Here is a 16,388-nt window from a genome sequence, read left to right as displayed (position 1 = left end):
CCTGTCAGAGTATGGTCTCTGAAACTGATGGTAGTCGAGTCCCGTGTCTGGGGCTTGAAAGGACTGCCTCCTGAAATATGCAAGCAGGGGCGCCTATCACCCCATCTGAACAGGGAAGGCAAGGTCTTGCCCCTGCCCTTAGAGTCAACCAGAATTGGTTCCAGGGCCTCTCCAAACAACTTGCTGCCCGTGAAGGGAGCAGATGCCAACTTCCATTTATTCTTGTTGTCAGCCTGCCAATGCCTAAGCCATAACATGGGACCGGCTGTGACCAAGGAGGCTATAGATCTAGATACAAACTTTGCTGCACTTAGGGTGGCATCAGCTGAAAACCCATGCAGGCATCAATTTGTTGATGTCTTGGTGCCATCTGACCTCTTCAGGAGGAACCCTCGCCTGCATCTGGCAAAGCCAGAGCAATGAGGCCCTATTTAAAAAGGAAGCCAACATGGCAGCCTTAACTGCCCAGCTCTAACTGCGTAGAGCTAATTCTGCTTTCCTGTCATCTTCTTGAGACAATCAGCTGGCAGGAGGGCAGTAGATGCCAAGGCTGCCACTGGCTTAACCACCATAGATGTTTGCAGGACCTCCAAGAAGTCTGCAGCTACATTATAGAGCTTCTTTTCAGCTCCTGTAGGGGAAAGACCCGCCCCTGGATTGGTCCACTGCATCTGAACCACATCCAGGAAGAGCTTGGGCGATGGAATAACCTCTGCTTCAACAGTTGGCTATGAAAAGAGCATACGACCCAAATCCACAGTACTCTGAGCTGAATCAGGAACAGACTCAGATCCCAAATTAGTTATGACTTTGGCCTTGCATAACAAGGACTTGAATAAATCAGGACAGAAAAGGCCTGTGAAAGGCGAAGGATCAGAGGATATCCCCTCATCCTCTGAAAAGGCCATGAATTCTTCCTCCCCAGCAGGAGAGTCCCCACTCGTAATGGAAGGAGCTTGAGAGGTAAGGCTATTAGGGTCCAACCAGGATTCTTGTGTCATGGCTGGCTGTTGCTGGGCCTAGTAATATGGAAAACTCTGGGGAGGTTGACTCTTTTGCTGCAGGCCTGCAGCAATTCCCTGCGATATAGCCTGGGATATCATCAATTTTAAATGGCCAGGTAATTCTGAACCACTATCCTCCCCTGGGTGGAGCCCCGCCGCAGTTGGTGTAAAAGTAGCCTCAGACACTGTTCTTGAAAGAGAAATTTGCCTCTCTGAACCTGCTACAGACATGCTGGGAGTTGCAGCAGAAATAACCTCAGATCTATCCACTGATTCCATCTGTATAGTGGAAAACAGCTCTCTAGTGCCATCTGGTGACCAGGCGCTATAGCATACAGGCTGCAAAAGGCTTGGTTCATTAGGGCAGCCCAACGGTTGCTCCTCTGCAAGGCGGGAAACTCCAGCTCCTCCTCTGGGAGGGCTTCCCAAGTTCTGGCTCTTTCCAGCCTTTTGGGCTTTGGCCAGTTCCTTTTCAATGGCCTTCTTGTACCTTTTTAGCATCCATTTTGGTTGCCTTTGAGCCTCTGCCGCTCCGAGCAGCTGCCTTATGGCTTCTCTCTCCTGCTCCTTTGGCAGCAGCCCTCTGGCTGGAGGAGCTCAGCCTGTAGCTCGGGGAGGCTATAGGACAAGCCCTATTATCCCCTTACTGAGGCTTCTGGCTGGTGGAAGACGCCGGAGCCACCATTTTGCACTGCTTGGAAGGCAGACCTGGCCCGCAATGGGCTGCTGCTGCCATGGCTATAAAGTGCACCTCAAAGCACGCATGCTGCTACCAGCGAAGCTGGGCAGTGACTGAGTCCCCTCCGCCCTTTAAAACTCCTGGCAGGAAGCCTGGGGCCTTGGCTCAGTGATTAAGAGCCGGAAGGAAAAGGAGCCTCTCCGCTGTTGTGTGGCTGGCAGGTATCTTGGCTATCAAAGCTGGGAAAAGGTGACTAACCAGCTGACCGCATAGCCTGAATCTGCTCGCTGAAACCACTTTCAGCATGAATCTGCTCGCTGAAAGCACTTTCAAACAGTTTTTCCTTTCTTTGCTCAGTTAGAAGAATCCAGGAATAGATTGGACAAAGCCACATACGTCTCTTCTGGCTGACGACTGAGCCAAACTGGTAGATCACTAGGCAAGGAAGGCGTAACTAAAAAAAAGATCACATGCTCAGTCTCCAGGAAGAAGATAGAGCAACACCCACTCCTGGATTCTCTCTCCCCAGCTCTATGGAGAATGATAGTGTCACCCCTGGGGGAAATTCACTTGCCTACGTCACTCAGCCTCTTTCTCTGCCTTAGCAATCTCCTTGTCCAGGGCCTTTTGATGCCTCTGTGCATCCTTCTCCTTGGCCTTAGTGGCCTTTTTGGAGGAAAGGGCTTTTGCCTTGATTCGGAGCTGCTTCTATGATAGCTGATTTCGGCATTTTTCCCTTGGGGCCTGGGGCTTGGCTGGGAAACCCAATTCTTCCCCACTTATGGTTTCTTTGTGGTTTCCTGTTGCCATGGAAGCCTCCATTTTGTGAATCCAGCCCTTTGGAGAAGGCAGGTTCGTCCTGAGTGGGAACACTGCTGCCGCGGCTGACCAATTGATTGCCGCTAATAAGTATGCACAGAGACCGGGCAGTGACTCCAGTTCCCTCCGCAAACTGCGGGAAGAGGCCAGGGACCTCTTCTGGATAATGGTGGCTATGCCAGTCAGACCGGGGAGCCTGCCTGTCAGTTCGCACTCCTTGCAAATGTTGGAGGAATGTTGGAGGAAGCCAGTTGCTTTCCTGCTGCTTGAGTGAGAATACAAGGAAGGGAAGTTCTCTGTCTTTTACTCTTTAAATTTTGAAAGTTGGACTAATCTATAAACGTCTATAGCGCTATGACTGAGTCAAAACTGGGGACGCAGACACAAGAGGCGTGGCTACAAAATATTGAGACTCAGTCTAATGAGCAGAAAGGCAGAATTAACCCATTCCTTGGATTCTCCTCAGCACACTGGAGAACACTGGGTGCCCAGAAAATACACAAAGGATGGACACGTTAGTACGTTATATGCCATTACTGAATCCAAAGCCAGGGAGTGACTAACTAGCTTTGTAACCCTTAGATAGTTTTGAACTTTTATCTTTTTTTGGCACCAGCCATTTTAGCAAAAAAATAGAATGTTCTAGTTCAAAGTATCTGTAGGATTTGAAGATGCCCGCTTCTACTACATGATAATTTAAAGGTATAGCTGTGCTTGAAATAAAAAAAAAAACACATTTAAAGTTCCTTCAAAACTGGCCAATTTAATTACTGGTAACTATACCCTGGTTATTGTTCTCTAGGAAATGCCATGAGTGACATCAAGTTGGCCACACCTACTCAGTCACATGACCTCCCCCCAGCCATGTCTATCCAGCCGGTCATTAGGGAGAACCGGCTGTTGAATTACTTGAATCGCATCACTGCTGCCTTCTCACAACTCACTGGAGCAATGAAGAATAATGAATTTCTTTAGGGAATACAGTAAATGCCAAGGGTTGGTGATGCCATTCAAAAGGTAGATCAAACATCTTACCATATAACCACTCATCACATTGTGTGAGGCCCCCCATGGCCTGTTTTGGCCAGCAAAATGATGCAGGAGGCCATGGAGGCCGAAAAAGGGCTGCGTGCGACCCCCCCCCATGGCCCCCCACAACCTGTTTTTAGTCGGCAAAGGCACTGCGAGCCATTCCTTTGATATTTCCAGGTCAGCCCTGTGGGCCAGATCTAAGCAGGCCAGATTCGGCCTGCGGGCCTTGAGTTTCACACCCCTGATCTAGATAAAGAAAATACTACTACTAAACAGGAATCCCTAGGAAGAGACCCAAACATCACCATCCTGCCAGCTGATAAAGGAAGATGCAGTCATCCTGAACACAGATGACTACAAGGCCAAGATGAACAGTTTTCTGAAGGACACTGCTATGAATGACTCTGAAGAGACAGCCCACCAGCAGTTACAAGAAAAAGGTCACTGATTTCCTGCAACAACTACTGAAGGACAATGCCATCAAGCAGCCACAATACTACTCCCTTTACTCTGGGAAAGCCACTCCATGCATATATGGACTCCCCAAAATCCACAAAGAAGGAATTCCACTCAGATCAACTGTCAGCAACATCAACTCTATCACTTACAATGTTGCAAAACTTCTAACCACTTTATTAGATGACAGAACCAACCTCAGGCCAGACCACATGTGCGCCATGCTGGACTTCTGCCTGACTACTACCTGTTTTAAATATAATGAAGGTTTCTACAGACAAAAACATGGCTGCGCCATGGGTTCACCTGTGTCCTCCACAGTGGCCAATCTCTACATGGAAGAGGTAGAAACCAAAGCCCTAAACTCTTTCACAGGAATTCCATCCACTCACTGATATAGGTAAGTGGATGATACTTGGGTCAAGATCAAAACACAAGAATTGGAAGCCTTCACCAAACATCAACTCTGTGGAAAGATATATCAAATTCACACAGGAAGTTGTTAAGGAAAATAGTCTAGCCTTCCTGGACTGTTAAGTACACATTAAGGAAGACAGAAGCCTTATGATTGAAGTTTACAGAAAACGCCCACACAAGAGATCAAGATTTACATTTTGATTCCCACCATCCACTGGAGCACAAAATGGGGGTTATCAGAACCCTACACCACTATCAGCAAAGATGAGAAAGAAAAAGAACTAAAACACATCAAAGAAACTCTCGGAACATGTCGCTATCCCACTTGGGCCTTCATCAAATCCCCAAAAAGAGCTCCTCCATAATAAAGAAGAGAACAGCAAACAAAGCAACGTTATTGTTCCATGCGTTGCAGGAATATATGAAAAGCTCAGGAGGATTTTCAACCAACACAACATATATACACACTTTAAACTCAAAAATACACTAAGGCAGAAGCTTGTCCACCACAAGGATAGAACACCGAGACACAAATTGAGCAACATGGTATATGCAGTACAATGCAGATCTGTACATTGAGGAAACAAAACCACCACTTCACAAAAAAGGGAGAGGGATACGACATCATCTATACAGTCCTTTCAACAGTTCCAAGAAGGCTCCACACCCATTTGCACTACTCAGGTGATCCTGAGGACACAGATAAACCTCCAAGTGGTGTCAACAACTCTCTAAAACAGGGGTGTCAAACTCAAAACCCATGGGCCGCATCTGGCCCATGGGATGCTTAAATTTGGCCTGTGGGGCCAGCCTGGAAATATCAAAGGACCAGCCTGCAGTGCTTCTGCCAGCCAAACTGAGCCGTGGGGGCGTCACATGTGCTCCCCCGGCCCGTTTTTGGCCTCCATGATTCAAGCAACACTCTGTTGGTAGCAGCACTCTGCCGTTTTCAGCCGGCAGAGTGCTGCAGGAGGCCAGGAAAGCCAAATAAGGGCTGCAGGAGGATTGGATTGGACTGGATTACAATTATGTGGCATCAAGTAAGTGCTTGATCGGGATAGGAAACAAGCAACATCTTATGTTAATACTACAGTTTAATGCCAGAGTTTACATACTGTAGATCCATTTAATCTTCAATCAACAATCAATAATTGACAGCCATTTCTATTTACTCTCCTGGAAATTTACCTCTGCTGTTAGGTCTGTATTATCATGTTATTTTTATTATTAGTTGAATAATAAAAATACAATAGTATAAATAGTTTTTCTGCCTGGAAAAGCAATTTACTATTAAACAATGGGGTATAAATTTAGATTAAAAGTTTAGTGGAGTATGAAGAATAAGTAATAAATGTTTGCCAGTAATATCTGATAGAAGAGATAGGAAAATGGTTATAGTACAGAACTGTGGAAAGAAAGAAGGGAAAAAAATGCATTTGTCTGTGTCAAATGCACACCATGGCCACGCCTATGGCCACACCCACCTACCGCAGCAACACCCACCCCTGGCCACCCCACCCCCCGGCCCTCCAAGGTCAAATACAACCCTGATGCTGTCCTCAATGAAATCGAGTTTGAGACCCCTATTCTAAAAGAATGCAAATGACCAGTTGTCTGCAAGGAATATAAATCCTTCCATTTCTCACCATCCACTCAGAGCTGAAGAAGCTTATTGGATGAGAAGCGAAACATTTTCAAAGAAAAGCAAGAAAGTCCAATTGCCTCTTGAAAAAACACCTTTGGAACAACCATGACTGGATGACTGAGAATCTCCATAGACATGTACTACTATACTACTGGACCAAAATTACTTGGGTGATTGAGCAAGATCCAGGAACGGATCTCTCAGGATTGGTAAAGGAAGAGTGATTTAGATGTTCTTGGACCTAGTCAACCATACTTATCGGCAATATAAATTTACCAATACATAAAGGTTGCAGATTGTTCATCTCTGCCTTAGTGGATATACAATTCTATGAAATTATTACAATGTTTTTGAAGATAAGGGGCGTTGGTTTTACCTGATACGCCCTTTCTCATGGTAATCAACGGAAGAGTCTAGGATGGTTGCTCTAGTCTCATAGCTCTATTAACTGAGGTGAAATTCTGAGGACATGCCTCCCTGATAATGGTCCCCAGTTGAAAACAAAGACGAAATGAATCATGTAGTCTGTCTCCAGTCCTAACGTATCTCCTCCCAGAATCTGGACCAGACAGTCCACTGGGTGGGACTGGACTCTCCCGTCGATCACCATGAGAAAGAGTGTATCAGGTAAGACCAATGTCTCTTCTCCATAGTATCGACTGGAGAGTCCAGGATGGGACATACCAAAGCTTGGCTGTCCTACAGACAGGAACTGCTCTGGTCCGGAGTCCCCACCTCCTCATGAACTCACTGCAGGATACACCTGCCGAAGGCCGCCTCGGTGGAAGCATAAGTGTCCAGTCTATAGTGGCAGGTGAACAGCGATGGGGAAGTCCATGTCGCTGCTCAACAAATTTCTTCTACAGAAGCCTGCATTGCCCAGGCCACTATTATGGCCGCACTCCTAGTGGAATGCTCCGTAATCCTCCTAGGCACTAGAAGAGCCTGCAGCTCATAGGCTTGGGCAGCCCGTAGCCAACGACCCATCATGGAAGGCATCACCCTATGGCCCAGAGTTGACAGCTGAAAGGAAACTAACAGGGACTCAGTCTTCCTGATGGAAGCGGTCCTTGAAATGTAAATGCGGAGGGCCCTCCTAACATCCAGAGTATGCCATTTCTGCTCCAAGGCGTACCGAGGCCTTGGACAGAAATCAGGCAAGATCAACTCCTATGCTCGGTGAAACAAGGAGTTAACCTTTGGAAGAAAGGCAGGGTCCAACTGCAGAACCACCCTGTTCGGATGAAAAACACAGAGGTCCTTTCTCACCGATAATGCCGCCAACTCTGATATCCATCTGGCAGATGTGATAGCCACCAGGAGAGCCACCTTACACAAAAAGAGATGTAGGCTGGCCTCTCTTAAGGATTCAAATGGTGCCATGGATCGGGCCTGTAACACCCTGAGCAAATCCTAGGTGGGGTAGCAGTGCACGACTGGGGGCTTCAAATTGGAGGCATCTCTGAGGAAGGCTCACACCCTGGGGTGGTGAGCGAGGGAGCCTAAGTCCCCAAACCTCAAAACAAAGCCAGGACTGCGACCTGTCATCATAAAGTGTTCAGGGATAGACCCTTCTCCAGGTCCTCCTGCACAAATTCCAGCACACCCGCCACTGTGGCCAAGTTAGGGTCTATATGGCCCTTGGCACACCAGAAAAATCCTCCAAGCTGCATTATAAATGTGAGTGGTAGAAGGCTCCTGGATCATTCGTATGACCCTATTGGAGAACCTCTCCCGTTTCAGAAGTCTCCGCTCAACCATCAAACGGTCAACTGGAGCCACTGAGGCTTCGGATGGATGATGGGACCTTGGCTGAGGGAGACTCTCTCCAGGGGAATCCTCCAAGGTCTGGAGATCGACAGGCCGACCAGATTGGCGAACCACAGTCATCTGAGCCAGTGGGGAGCTATCAACAGGACCTCCACCCTCTCCAACAGCATCTTTCTGATTACCCCTGGAATCAGGAGAAGAGGGGGAAAGGCATACAATAGACCCTTGGGCCATGGACATCACAGAACATCTACCCTTCTGCCCCCAGTGCTGGGAACCTTGCAAAGGATCTGGGAAGGTGAGAGTTCAAAGGAGAGGCGAAGAGATCCAGAATCGGGTGGCCAAACCATTCTGACAGTTCTGTGAACAGACTGGGATATAGGTGCCACTCCGACTGGTCCACAGTGGCCCTGCTCCACCAGTCTGCCTGCACGTTGGATACTCCCACAATGTGCTCTGCCCTGATTGATAATAGATGTGTCTCTGCCCACCGGCACAATGTCTCTGCTTCCTTCATGAGGGACTTCGACCAAGTCCCCCCTTGCCGATTGACATGGGCTTTGGTTGCCACATTGTCCGTAAGGAGAAGGACATGATGTCTCGAAACCCCCTGCTGGAATGCCCTGAGGGCCAAGTGGGCCACCCTGAGCTCCAACCAATTTATGTTGTGGCCAAGTTCCTGCGGTGTCCACCACCCCTGCGCCACCTGGGGGCTGAAGTGGGCCCCCCAGTTGAAAAGGCTGGCATTAGATGTAATCGTCAGTCTGTCCAGTTTCTTGTAGAAACAGCCCCATGTGATGGGTCAGGACCCCCATCAGCGGAACGAGCAAAGCACCCCCGGTGGTACTCACACCTCTGCCATCGAGATATTACCTTCCGGAAGGTATTATGGAAGGGAAGCAGAAACCATTAGAGGGGCCTGGCATGGAACCATGCCCAAGGCACTAAGGCAATACAAGATATCATTTTCCCCAGGAGCTGAGACAGCAACGCCAGCGGTACTACTCTGTCTGCTTGAATCTGGCCTGTCAAGGCCTTGATGCTGTCCTGCCATTTCTGGGAGAGAAAGACTTGTCCAGTTACCGTGTCTATGAGTGCACCTAAGTGCACCAGTCTTGTGGGTACTAAATGACATTTGTCCAGGTTGACTGAGAACCCGTGATCCCGGAGGATCCAGATTGTCGTGCTTAGATCTTTTTCCGCCTGTGGCCAGGAGGATGTCTGGATTAGCAAATCGTCCAAATAGCACTGAATCCAAATGGGTAATGCTCTGAGTTATGCTGGTAGAGCTGCAATGATCTTGGTGAATGTCCATGGGGCCAATGCCAGGCCTAATGGGAGGGCCGCATATTGGAAATGGCGCCCGGCATAACAAAACCTCAGGAATTGCCTGTGACTTGGACGAATAGGGACATGGAGGTATGCCTCTGTCAGGTCTACAGAAGCCAAAAAGTCTCCCTCCCAGATGCCTCCCAGAATGGAATGAAGGGAGTGCATCTTGAATCTTCTGTAGACCAGATACTGGTTAAGTCCCCTGAGGTTCAGAATTGCCCTCCTCCCCCCGAGGGCTTTGGGATGAAAAACAAAATTGAATAGAAGCCCAGCCCCCCTGGTCCGGCTGAACCGGCTGAATGGCCCGAATATCCAACAAATCGATTCCATGAAGTCCCGTCTTGCCAGGTTTCTGGAAATGGGACAGCGGAGGAAAAACCTTGGGGGATGGGAGAGGAATTCTAAGGAGAACCCTGATCTTATTGTCTCCCTGACCCAAGCATCCATCATGATGTCCTCCCAACAGTCTGAGAAAAGACCGAGATGGCCCCCTATGGGAGGTTGAGGCCTGATGTCACTTGTGGCGTCTGAATGCCCTACTGTTGTTGCCATGAAAGGGGCATTTTCCCTGTTACTACTGTTTGCCTCTGCTGCCAAAACCAGATCTCTTGATCTGGTAAATTGGATCTGGAAAGAAAGGGCCTCTGATGTCGGGGAAAGCCCACCGCAGCTTCCTCCTGCCGAAAGGAGGGTCACCGGAAGTATGCCAAAATCAAGGCCAACAGCCCCCGGAGTTGCGTGGAGGCCCCAGGCCCCTGTCCGCCACCGTGGATCTTCAAGGGGCTGCTTCAATGCTGATCAGCTGTAGGGCGAAGGATCTAACATGCCGAGCTCACAAACACGCTCCTTCCTCTAACTGCTAAAAGTTATTTATATCTACAAGTCCTATTTTTTCAGTTTTAATTCTTCACTTTCATCTCTTTCCATTGTCTTTTCTTCTGCTCTTTCCTATCTCTGCTGCCATTGTCCATCTGCCATTTAATCTAATTCGAAGACAGTATCTTGGACTTTTCTACTATGGCTACCATTAATGGAAAGACTCTAAATATTTTTAAAAAGCAATATTAAATCCAAAATTTGGAGGAAAAAAGGATTTATATAAAATCACAATTATTTGAGCATGTGCACTAGTACTTACCAAGCTTGCCAATATTATTCAATAGTTCTATCTCGAATAAAATAAGTCATGACAGAAATCTTCAAGCAAGTTATGCAAAGACAATCCTAAACCCATGAAAATGGTGAACATTTTTTCATATTGCAGGACAGTATCCATAATATCAATAATTTTATGATTTTATTGTATCTTTCTCCCTTGTCCAACTCTGATTTGTCTATATATAAATGAATATTTAGGATCCAAGTTTGAGTTTATAACTGTATAACTTAAAAACAAAACAGGTTACTCACGATTTATGTGGTCCATGTAATAAACACCAATCTGTTGATCGTAAACAGTTTCCCATCCTAAAGGTAGTTCATCACCAACACAGTCAGCAAAAGTTAATGGCTTGGTAATCCTACAAATATTATAAAAAAACAAAAAAAGTTCAAGCATGCTGCATTTAATTATAATTATAGTTGACGACAATGCAACTTTGATAAATTATGATTAAGGACATGACTTTTTAATGCCAAAACTTTTAACATAGAATAATCTCAAGTAGGAACATATTTCTTGTACTGAATGTACTGAAAGGCTAGAATAACATATTTTAGTTACAGATATGGACTTTACAATTTACTTATAATGTCATGTAATTTTGTTTTTCTTAACAAAAAAGTTATACAGGAAGTCCTACCAGTTTTCCCTAAACAAAAACAGCTGTATTGAAAATATATATCACTAATATAAATTGGACTTGTTTACTGCAGAAAATTATTAAAATGCACATCTTTATGTCTATGTTAATAATGTAGTTCCAGATATGTTCAAGAAACTTATTATATAAAACCACAGCCAGGCAGCTCAATTATAACGAAGTCACTGATGAAAGCCTGACTGAGTTGATATTAGCCAATTAAATCCAATCCCTCCTATCCCAAAGAGATACAAGATGCTTTTTTTTATTACTACTCTGGTCCAATACATCTGTTATTTCTCTAGATTGGCTAGGATACTGACACTAATACAACTCTATCCTTTTTTCACTCCTTTGCTTGTTTAACTGGTTACCGGAAAGTAGAAATACTTTGAACTCTTGATTCCATACAAAAGAATATTTTAGATTGTGTGCTTAAGAACTTTTTAAAATGCAGATTTAGAAAGCTTTCAAATTTCACGCATTAAAAGTCCCAAACAACTTCAAACCTAAAATAGCACCTTTATGACTATAGACATGACATACTAACAGAACTATTACATTTTCAGATATATTAATGGAGGAAACACATGCAATTTAATGTTAAACATTCGGTATTACATTTAAACTAGAAATTAAAACCTCACTATTGAAATAGCCACATAGTAATAGAAATATGACTGCACCAAATATACAAGCATACTCAGATCCATCGCCACAGATTTAGAAGGCAGACAGTATCTTATTATTATACTCTTATCTTTAGCTCTCATAAACACAAAAAAAGAAACTATAAAAGATATATATTTGTGTTACAAAAATACCCTATTAAACTTTTTGTTTTTAAACAAGAGGAAAGGAAGCAAGGACAGTCTTTCATAGGATTTGCCTACTAGCACTTCAAAGTTTATCTGAAAGCTTACATTTCAAATGGAGAAATGTGATTCAAAACACATGTGGGCAAACATATAGCCCCTGTTGGAAATTCATTAAAAATGTGTCATTTCTAGCCATAACTGCTTCTTAACTACAAGAAAAGTCACAGTTGCTTTAAAGTGTTTCTGACACATGCTACATTCATGTCTGTGCATGAGCCAAATCACATCTGTCCTTTTGAATCTAAATTGGTCATCTTGGTCTCATCCAATTCCTGATTCCTACTCTCCATATACTTCTCTCAACAAACCTATTTTTCAGACTTTCCTGATTTTACTCTTTTCTTCACAATATTTAAATCTTGCTTTGTTCTTATCACAAGCCACATTGTTATTCCTAGCTACTTTGCTTGTTCTGTTTTCAGTCTGGTTCAATAAGACTTTGATCAGTCACTTACCAGTTCTATCTTGTATCTCTGCTCTAATATCTGGCATACTAGAATGCATATTTTAGTTCCATCTCTGTATCTTGAACATTAGTTCCATTTCTATGTCTTGAACAATCTGCTGTGTATTATTCAATCCCAATCATAATATTAATTAACAAATAAAAAGAATCTATATATTACATCTGTAGAATAAACCATCTTGCAGGCATTCTCTGTAAAATCTGTTTGTAAAATCCAAGACACAATTCAGAAAGCAATATCTCCAGTCACTCATACAGCTACCAAAAAAAAAAAAAAAAATGAAACTCCTTGCTGACAACTGGTGTGTGTGTGTGTGTGTGTGTGTGTGTGTGTGCATGTGTGTGTTACAATTTAGCATACTTCTTTCACAGAAGACCAACTGCACCAGCTAACAAAACAACATTTACATCTTTCTTGATGTAGACAAACTCAGAAGAATACGCTGTTTGCTAAAATGATTTTGAAAAATCACTTTTAAACAAAGATTTGATTAGGAAGTTTTAAAGAAACATAGTAAAACTGACATCAAAATTATGACTTGGTAAAGCAAATAAAGCAACAACTCTGGGCATGTCTTCAATATGTTCATTCTGCGCATGCACCAAGATGGCAGCTCTTGCCTAATCTCCGTTTGATAATGGGGCAGCTTTGGGTCGTTTGGAGGTCCACTGGGGCTGATTTAACTCCCTTCAGCCCCAGCACCAACTAGGGGAGCCTTTTCCCAGCTCAACAAGGTTTCTCTCACCCTCTGGATCATCGGAGCTGGGCAGATATTGGCATGTGAAGGCACCATGGGAGGCTAACTCTAGCAGTTCCGTTAATGGCGGTTACATCAGTTCCTCCATTCTTAAAGCAATGGCGGTTGGAATGACAATGGCGGCGGGCGGCGACAACGAACGCACCATGGCAGTCCCTGTCGAGCCCTAGACACCCTGGGGGCTCCGAATTGGTTTGGGGACTTGCCAGGAAACCTGAAGTTGCCCTCACCGACGATAGCTGCTGGGGCGGTAATGACTACCTCAGAGAGTCATTATAAAGGAAGGTCTTGACCCTAGGGAAGTCACTGTCCCTCAGACAACCGGATGTAAGTCCCTCCTCGTGAAGTGAGGTTATGGGTTACAGATGGGCCTGTTGATTGCGTACCTGGCTCCCTGCCACGTATCAGCAGCCCTGCCTGAGCTCCTCAGCGTAATAGCCGAGGTGGCAGTTGAGACTCCTAAGCTACTGGTTATGGGAGATTTCAACCTGCCACCCATTGGTGAAACGTCTGAAGGGGCTCGGGAGTTTATGGCTTCCATGACGGCCATGGACCTGACCCAATTAGTTCATGGCCCTATTCACACGGGGGGACACACTCTGGATTTGATCTTTATCTCTGACCAGTGGCTGAATGGTTTAGATATAGAGGATATAGTCATTGAACCCTTGTCATGGTCAGACTATTCTCTCCTTAAGCTTGACCTTCTGACCACTACAAGCCACCGCAGGGAGGCGGAATCAATTAAATGGTTCCGCCCCAGGCGCCTGATGGATTCTGATAGGTTCCGGATGGAGCTTGGGCCATTTCCTGAGACCTTGGCTCATGACTCGGCTGAAGACCTAGTGGCGTCCTGGGATATGATGGCCACTGGTGCTTTAGACCGGGTTGTGCCTTTGCGGCCTCTGACCCGGCGTCGAACCTACCCAGCTCCTTGGTTCTCTGATGAGCTGAGGGGGATGAAATGCCGGAAAAGATGCCTAGAGAGCAGTTGGAGGACCAGCCGTTCCGAATCCAAGCGAACACTAGTGAGATCTTATATTAAGACCTACTTAGTGGCGATAAAAGCGGCAAAATGTAACTATTTTTCCGCTCTTATTGCATCGGCAGATAATCACCCAGCCATCTTGTTTAGGGTTACCCGCTCTCTACTCCAGCTGAGAGCCCGGGAAGACCCTCTGCAAAGACGAGCTGAGGATTTTGCACAATATCTGCACGATAAAATCGCTCAGATTCGGGAAGGCTTGGACTCTAACTGGGTTAATTTGGATGAAATGACGAGGGCAGATCTTGAGGACATTATCTGGGATGAGTTTGATACTGTGACTCCTGAGGACGTGGACAGGTTACTGGGGAAGTTGAATGCAACCACATGTTTATTGGACCCGTGCCCTTCCTGGCTAGTGCTGGCTACCCGGGAGGTTACATGTAACTGGCTCCAGAGAATTATTAATGCTTCTCTGAGTGAGGAATTCTTACCTCCCGCCTTGAAAGAGGCGGTGGTGAGACCCCTCCTTAAGAAGCCCTCTCTAGATCCAGCTGTTTTAGCAAACTACCATCCAGTCTCCAACCTTCGCTTTTTAGCGAAGGTTGTCGAAAGTGTGGTGGCACGACAGCTCCCACAGTACCTGGATGAAGCTGTTTATCTAGACTCGTTCCAGTCCGGCTTCAGGCCTGGATACAGCACAGAAACAGCATTGGTCGCGTTGGTTGAGAATCTCTGGAGGGCTCGGGATAGGGGATGTTCCTCTATCCTAGTCCTATTAGATCTCTCAGCGGCTTTTGATACCATTGATCATGGTATCATGCTGCACCGGTTGGAGGGGCTGGGAATGGGAGGCACCGTATTACGGTGGTTCTCATCTTACCACTCTAACAGGTCGCAGTCAGTGTTGACAGGTGGACAGAGATCGACCTCGAGGCCCCTTACTTGCGGGGTGCCACAGAGGTCAGTCTTCTCACCTCTCCTGTTCAACATTTATGTGAAGCCGTTGGGGAAGATCATCCGTGGTTTTGGGGTGCAATGTCATCTGTACGCTGATGACACTCAGCTGTACATCTCCACCACAAACCATCCCAATGATGCCCTTGAAGTGATGTCCCGGTGCCTTGAGGCCATACGGGTCTGGATGGGGAGAAACAGGCTTCGACTCAACCCTTCCAAGACTGAGTGGCTGTGGCTGCCAGCATCCCGGTACAGCCAGTTAGCCCCACCACTAACCATTGGGAACGAGTCATTGACCCCCGCAGAGAAAGCTCACAATTTAGGCATCCTCCTGGATGCACGACTGTCTTTAGAAGTTCATATAACAGCCGTGGCCAGAGGAGCTTTCTATCAGGTTTGCCTGATTCGCCAATTCGTCCCTTTCTAGACCGGGACTCATTACACACAGTCACTCAAGCCCTCGTCATTTCCCAACTTGACTACTGCAATGCTCTCTACATGGGGCTCCCCTTGAAGTGCACCCGGAAGCTCCAACTAGTCCAGAATGCGGCCGCGCGAGTAATTATGGGAGCAACATGGCACTCACATGTAATACCTCTTCTACGCAAGCTGCACTGGCCTTCCGAGTGCGCTTCAAGGTGTTGGTTCTTACCTTTAAAATGCTCCATGGCTTAGGACCTGAGTACTTATGAGACCACCTGGTGCAACCAATAACCTCCCACCAACCAATACACTCTCACAGAGTAGGCCTACTCATAGTACCATCATTAAAACAATGTTGTCTAGTAGTTCCAAGGGAGAGAGCCTTCTCTGTGGGGGCACCTACTCTTTGGAACAAAATACCCCCTGGAATATGAATAATCCCAGATCTTCGCACTTTCCGACGTGCCCTGAAGACCTTTCTGTTTCAACAAGCAGGCCTAGCATAAACATCTAAATTCTATGCCAAGATCTTAGCAGATACACCAAGTTGACTCAATTTATTATTTACTGTTTATAAAAAAAAATATTTTTATATGTATATGAAATCTTAATCTGTTCACCGCCCTGAGTCCTTCGGGAAAAGGGCGGTATAGAAATGCAATAAATAAATAAATAAATAAATAAATAAATAAATAAATAAATAAATAAATAAATAAATAAATAAATAAATAAATAAATATGTTCTCTCGTGAACACAAATACAAATATTTGTGACTCGGCTTACTTAAATCCAATCAAAACAGACCATTAAACTAGACTGTCAATTCATAAAGACAAAAGTATAGTAAAATAGAAAAAAAGTTTAATTTAGTAATAATGGTACTTTATATTCAAATATGTAATAAAGGAATAAATGCCCAAACCTTAATACGATATCTTTTTATCTTTGTGGTTGCATATTT

At 45.4% G+C, this 16,388-nt stretch overlaps 1 protein-coding gene across 1 annotated transcript in view; it reads right to left on the bottom strand.

The window, feature by feature from the left end:
* Positions 1-16,388, bottom strand: part of WWC3 (WWC family member 3) — an 88,571-nt gene that overhangs the window by 53,318 nt on the left and 18,865 nt on the right. The window contains exon 2 of the mRNA XM_070942898.1: positions 10,565-10,674. Within this exon, the coding sequence (XP_070798999.1) occupies positions 10,565-10,674 (110 nt within the window). The remainder of the gene's footprint in view (positions 1-10,564; positions 10,675-16,388) is intronic.

This window comes from Pituophis catenifer, unplaced genomic scaffold (genome assembly GCF_029215685.1).
Source record: "Pituophis catenifer annectens isolate HBS135680 unplaced genomic scaffold, rPitCat1.0.hap2 SCAF_4, whole genome shotgun sequence".
In the NCBI taxonomy this organism is placed as follows: Eukaryota; Metazoa; Chordata; class Lepidosauria; order Squamata; family Colubridae; genus Pituophis; species Pituophis catenifer.
Note: the sequence above shows the minus strand (reverse complement) of the source record. Positions and strands in the feature narration are given on the sequence as shown.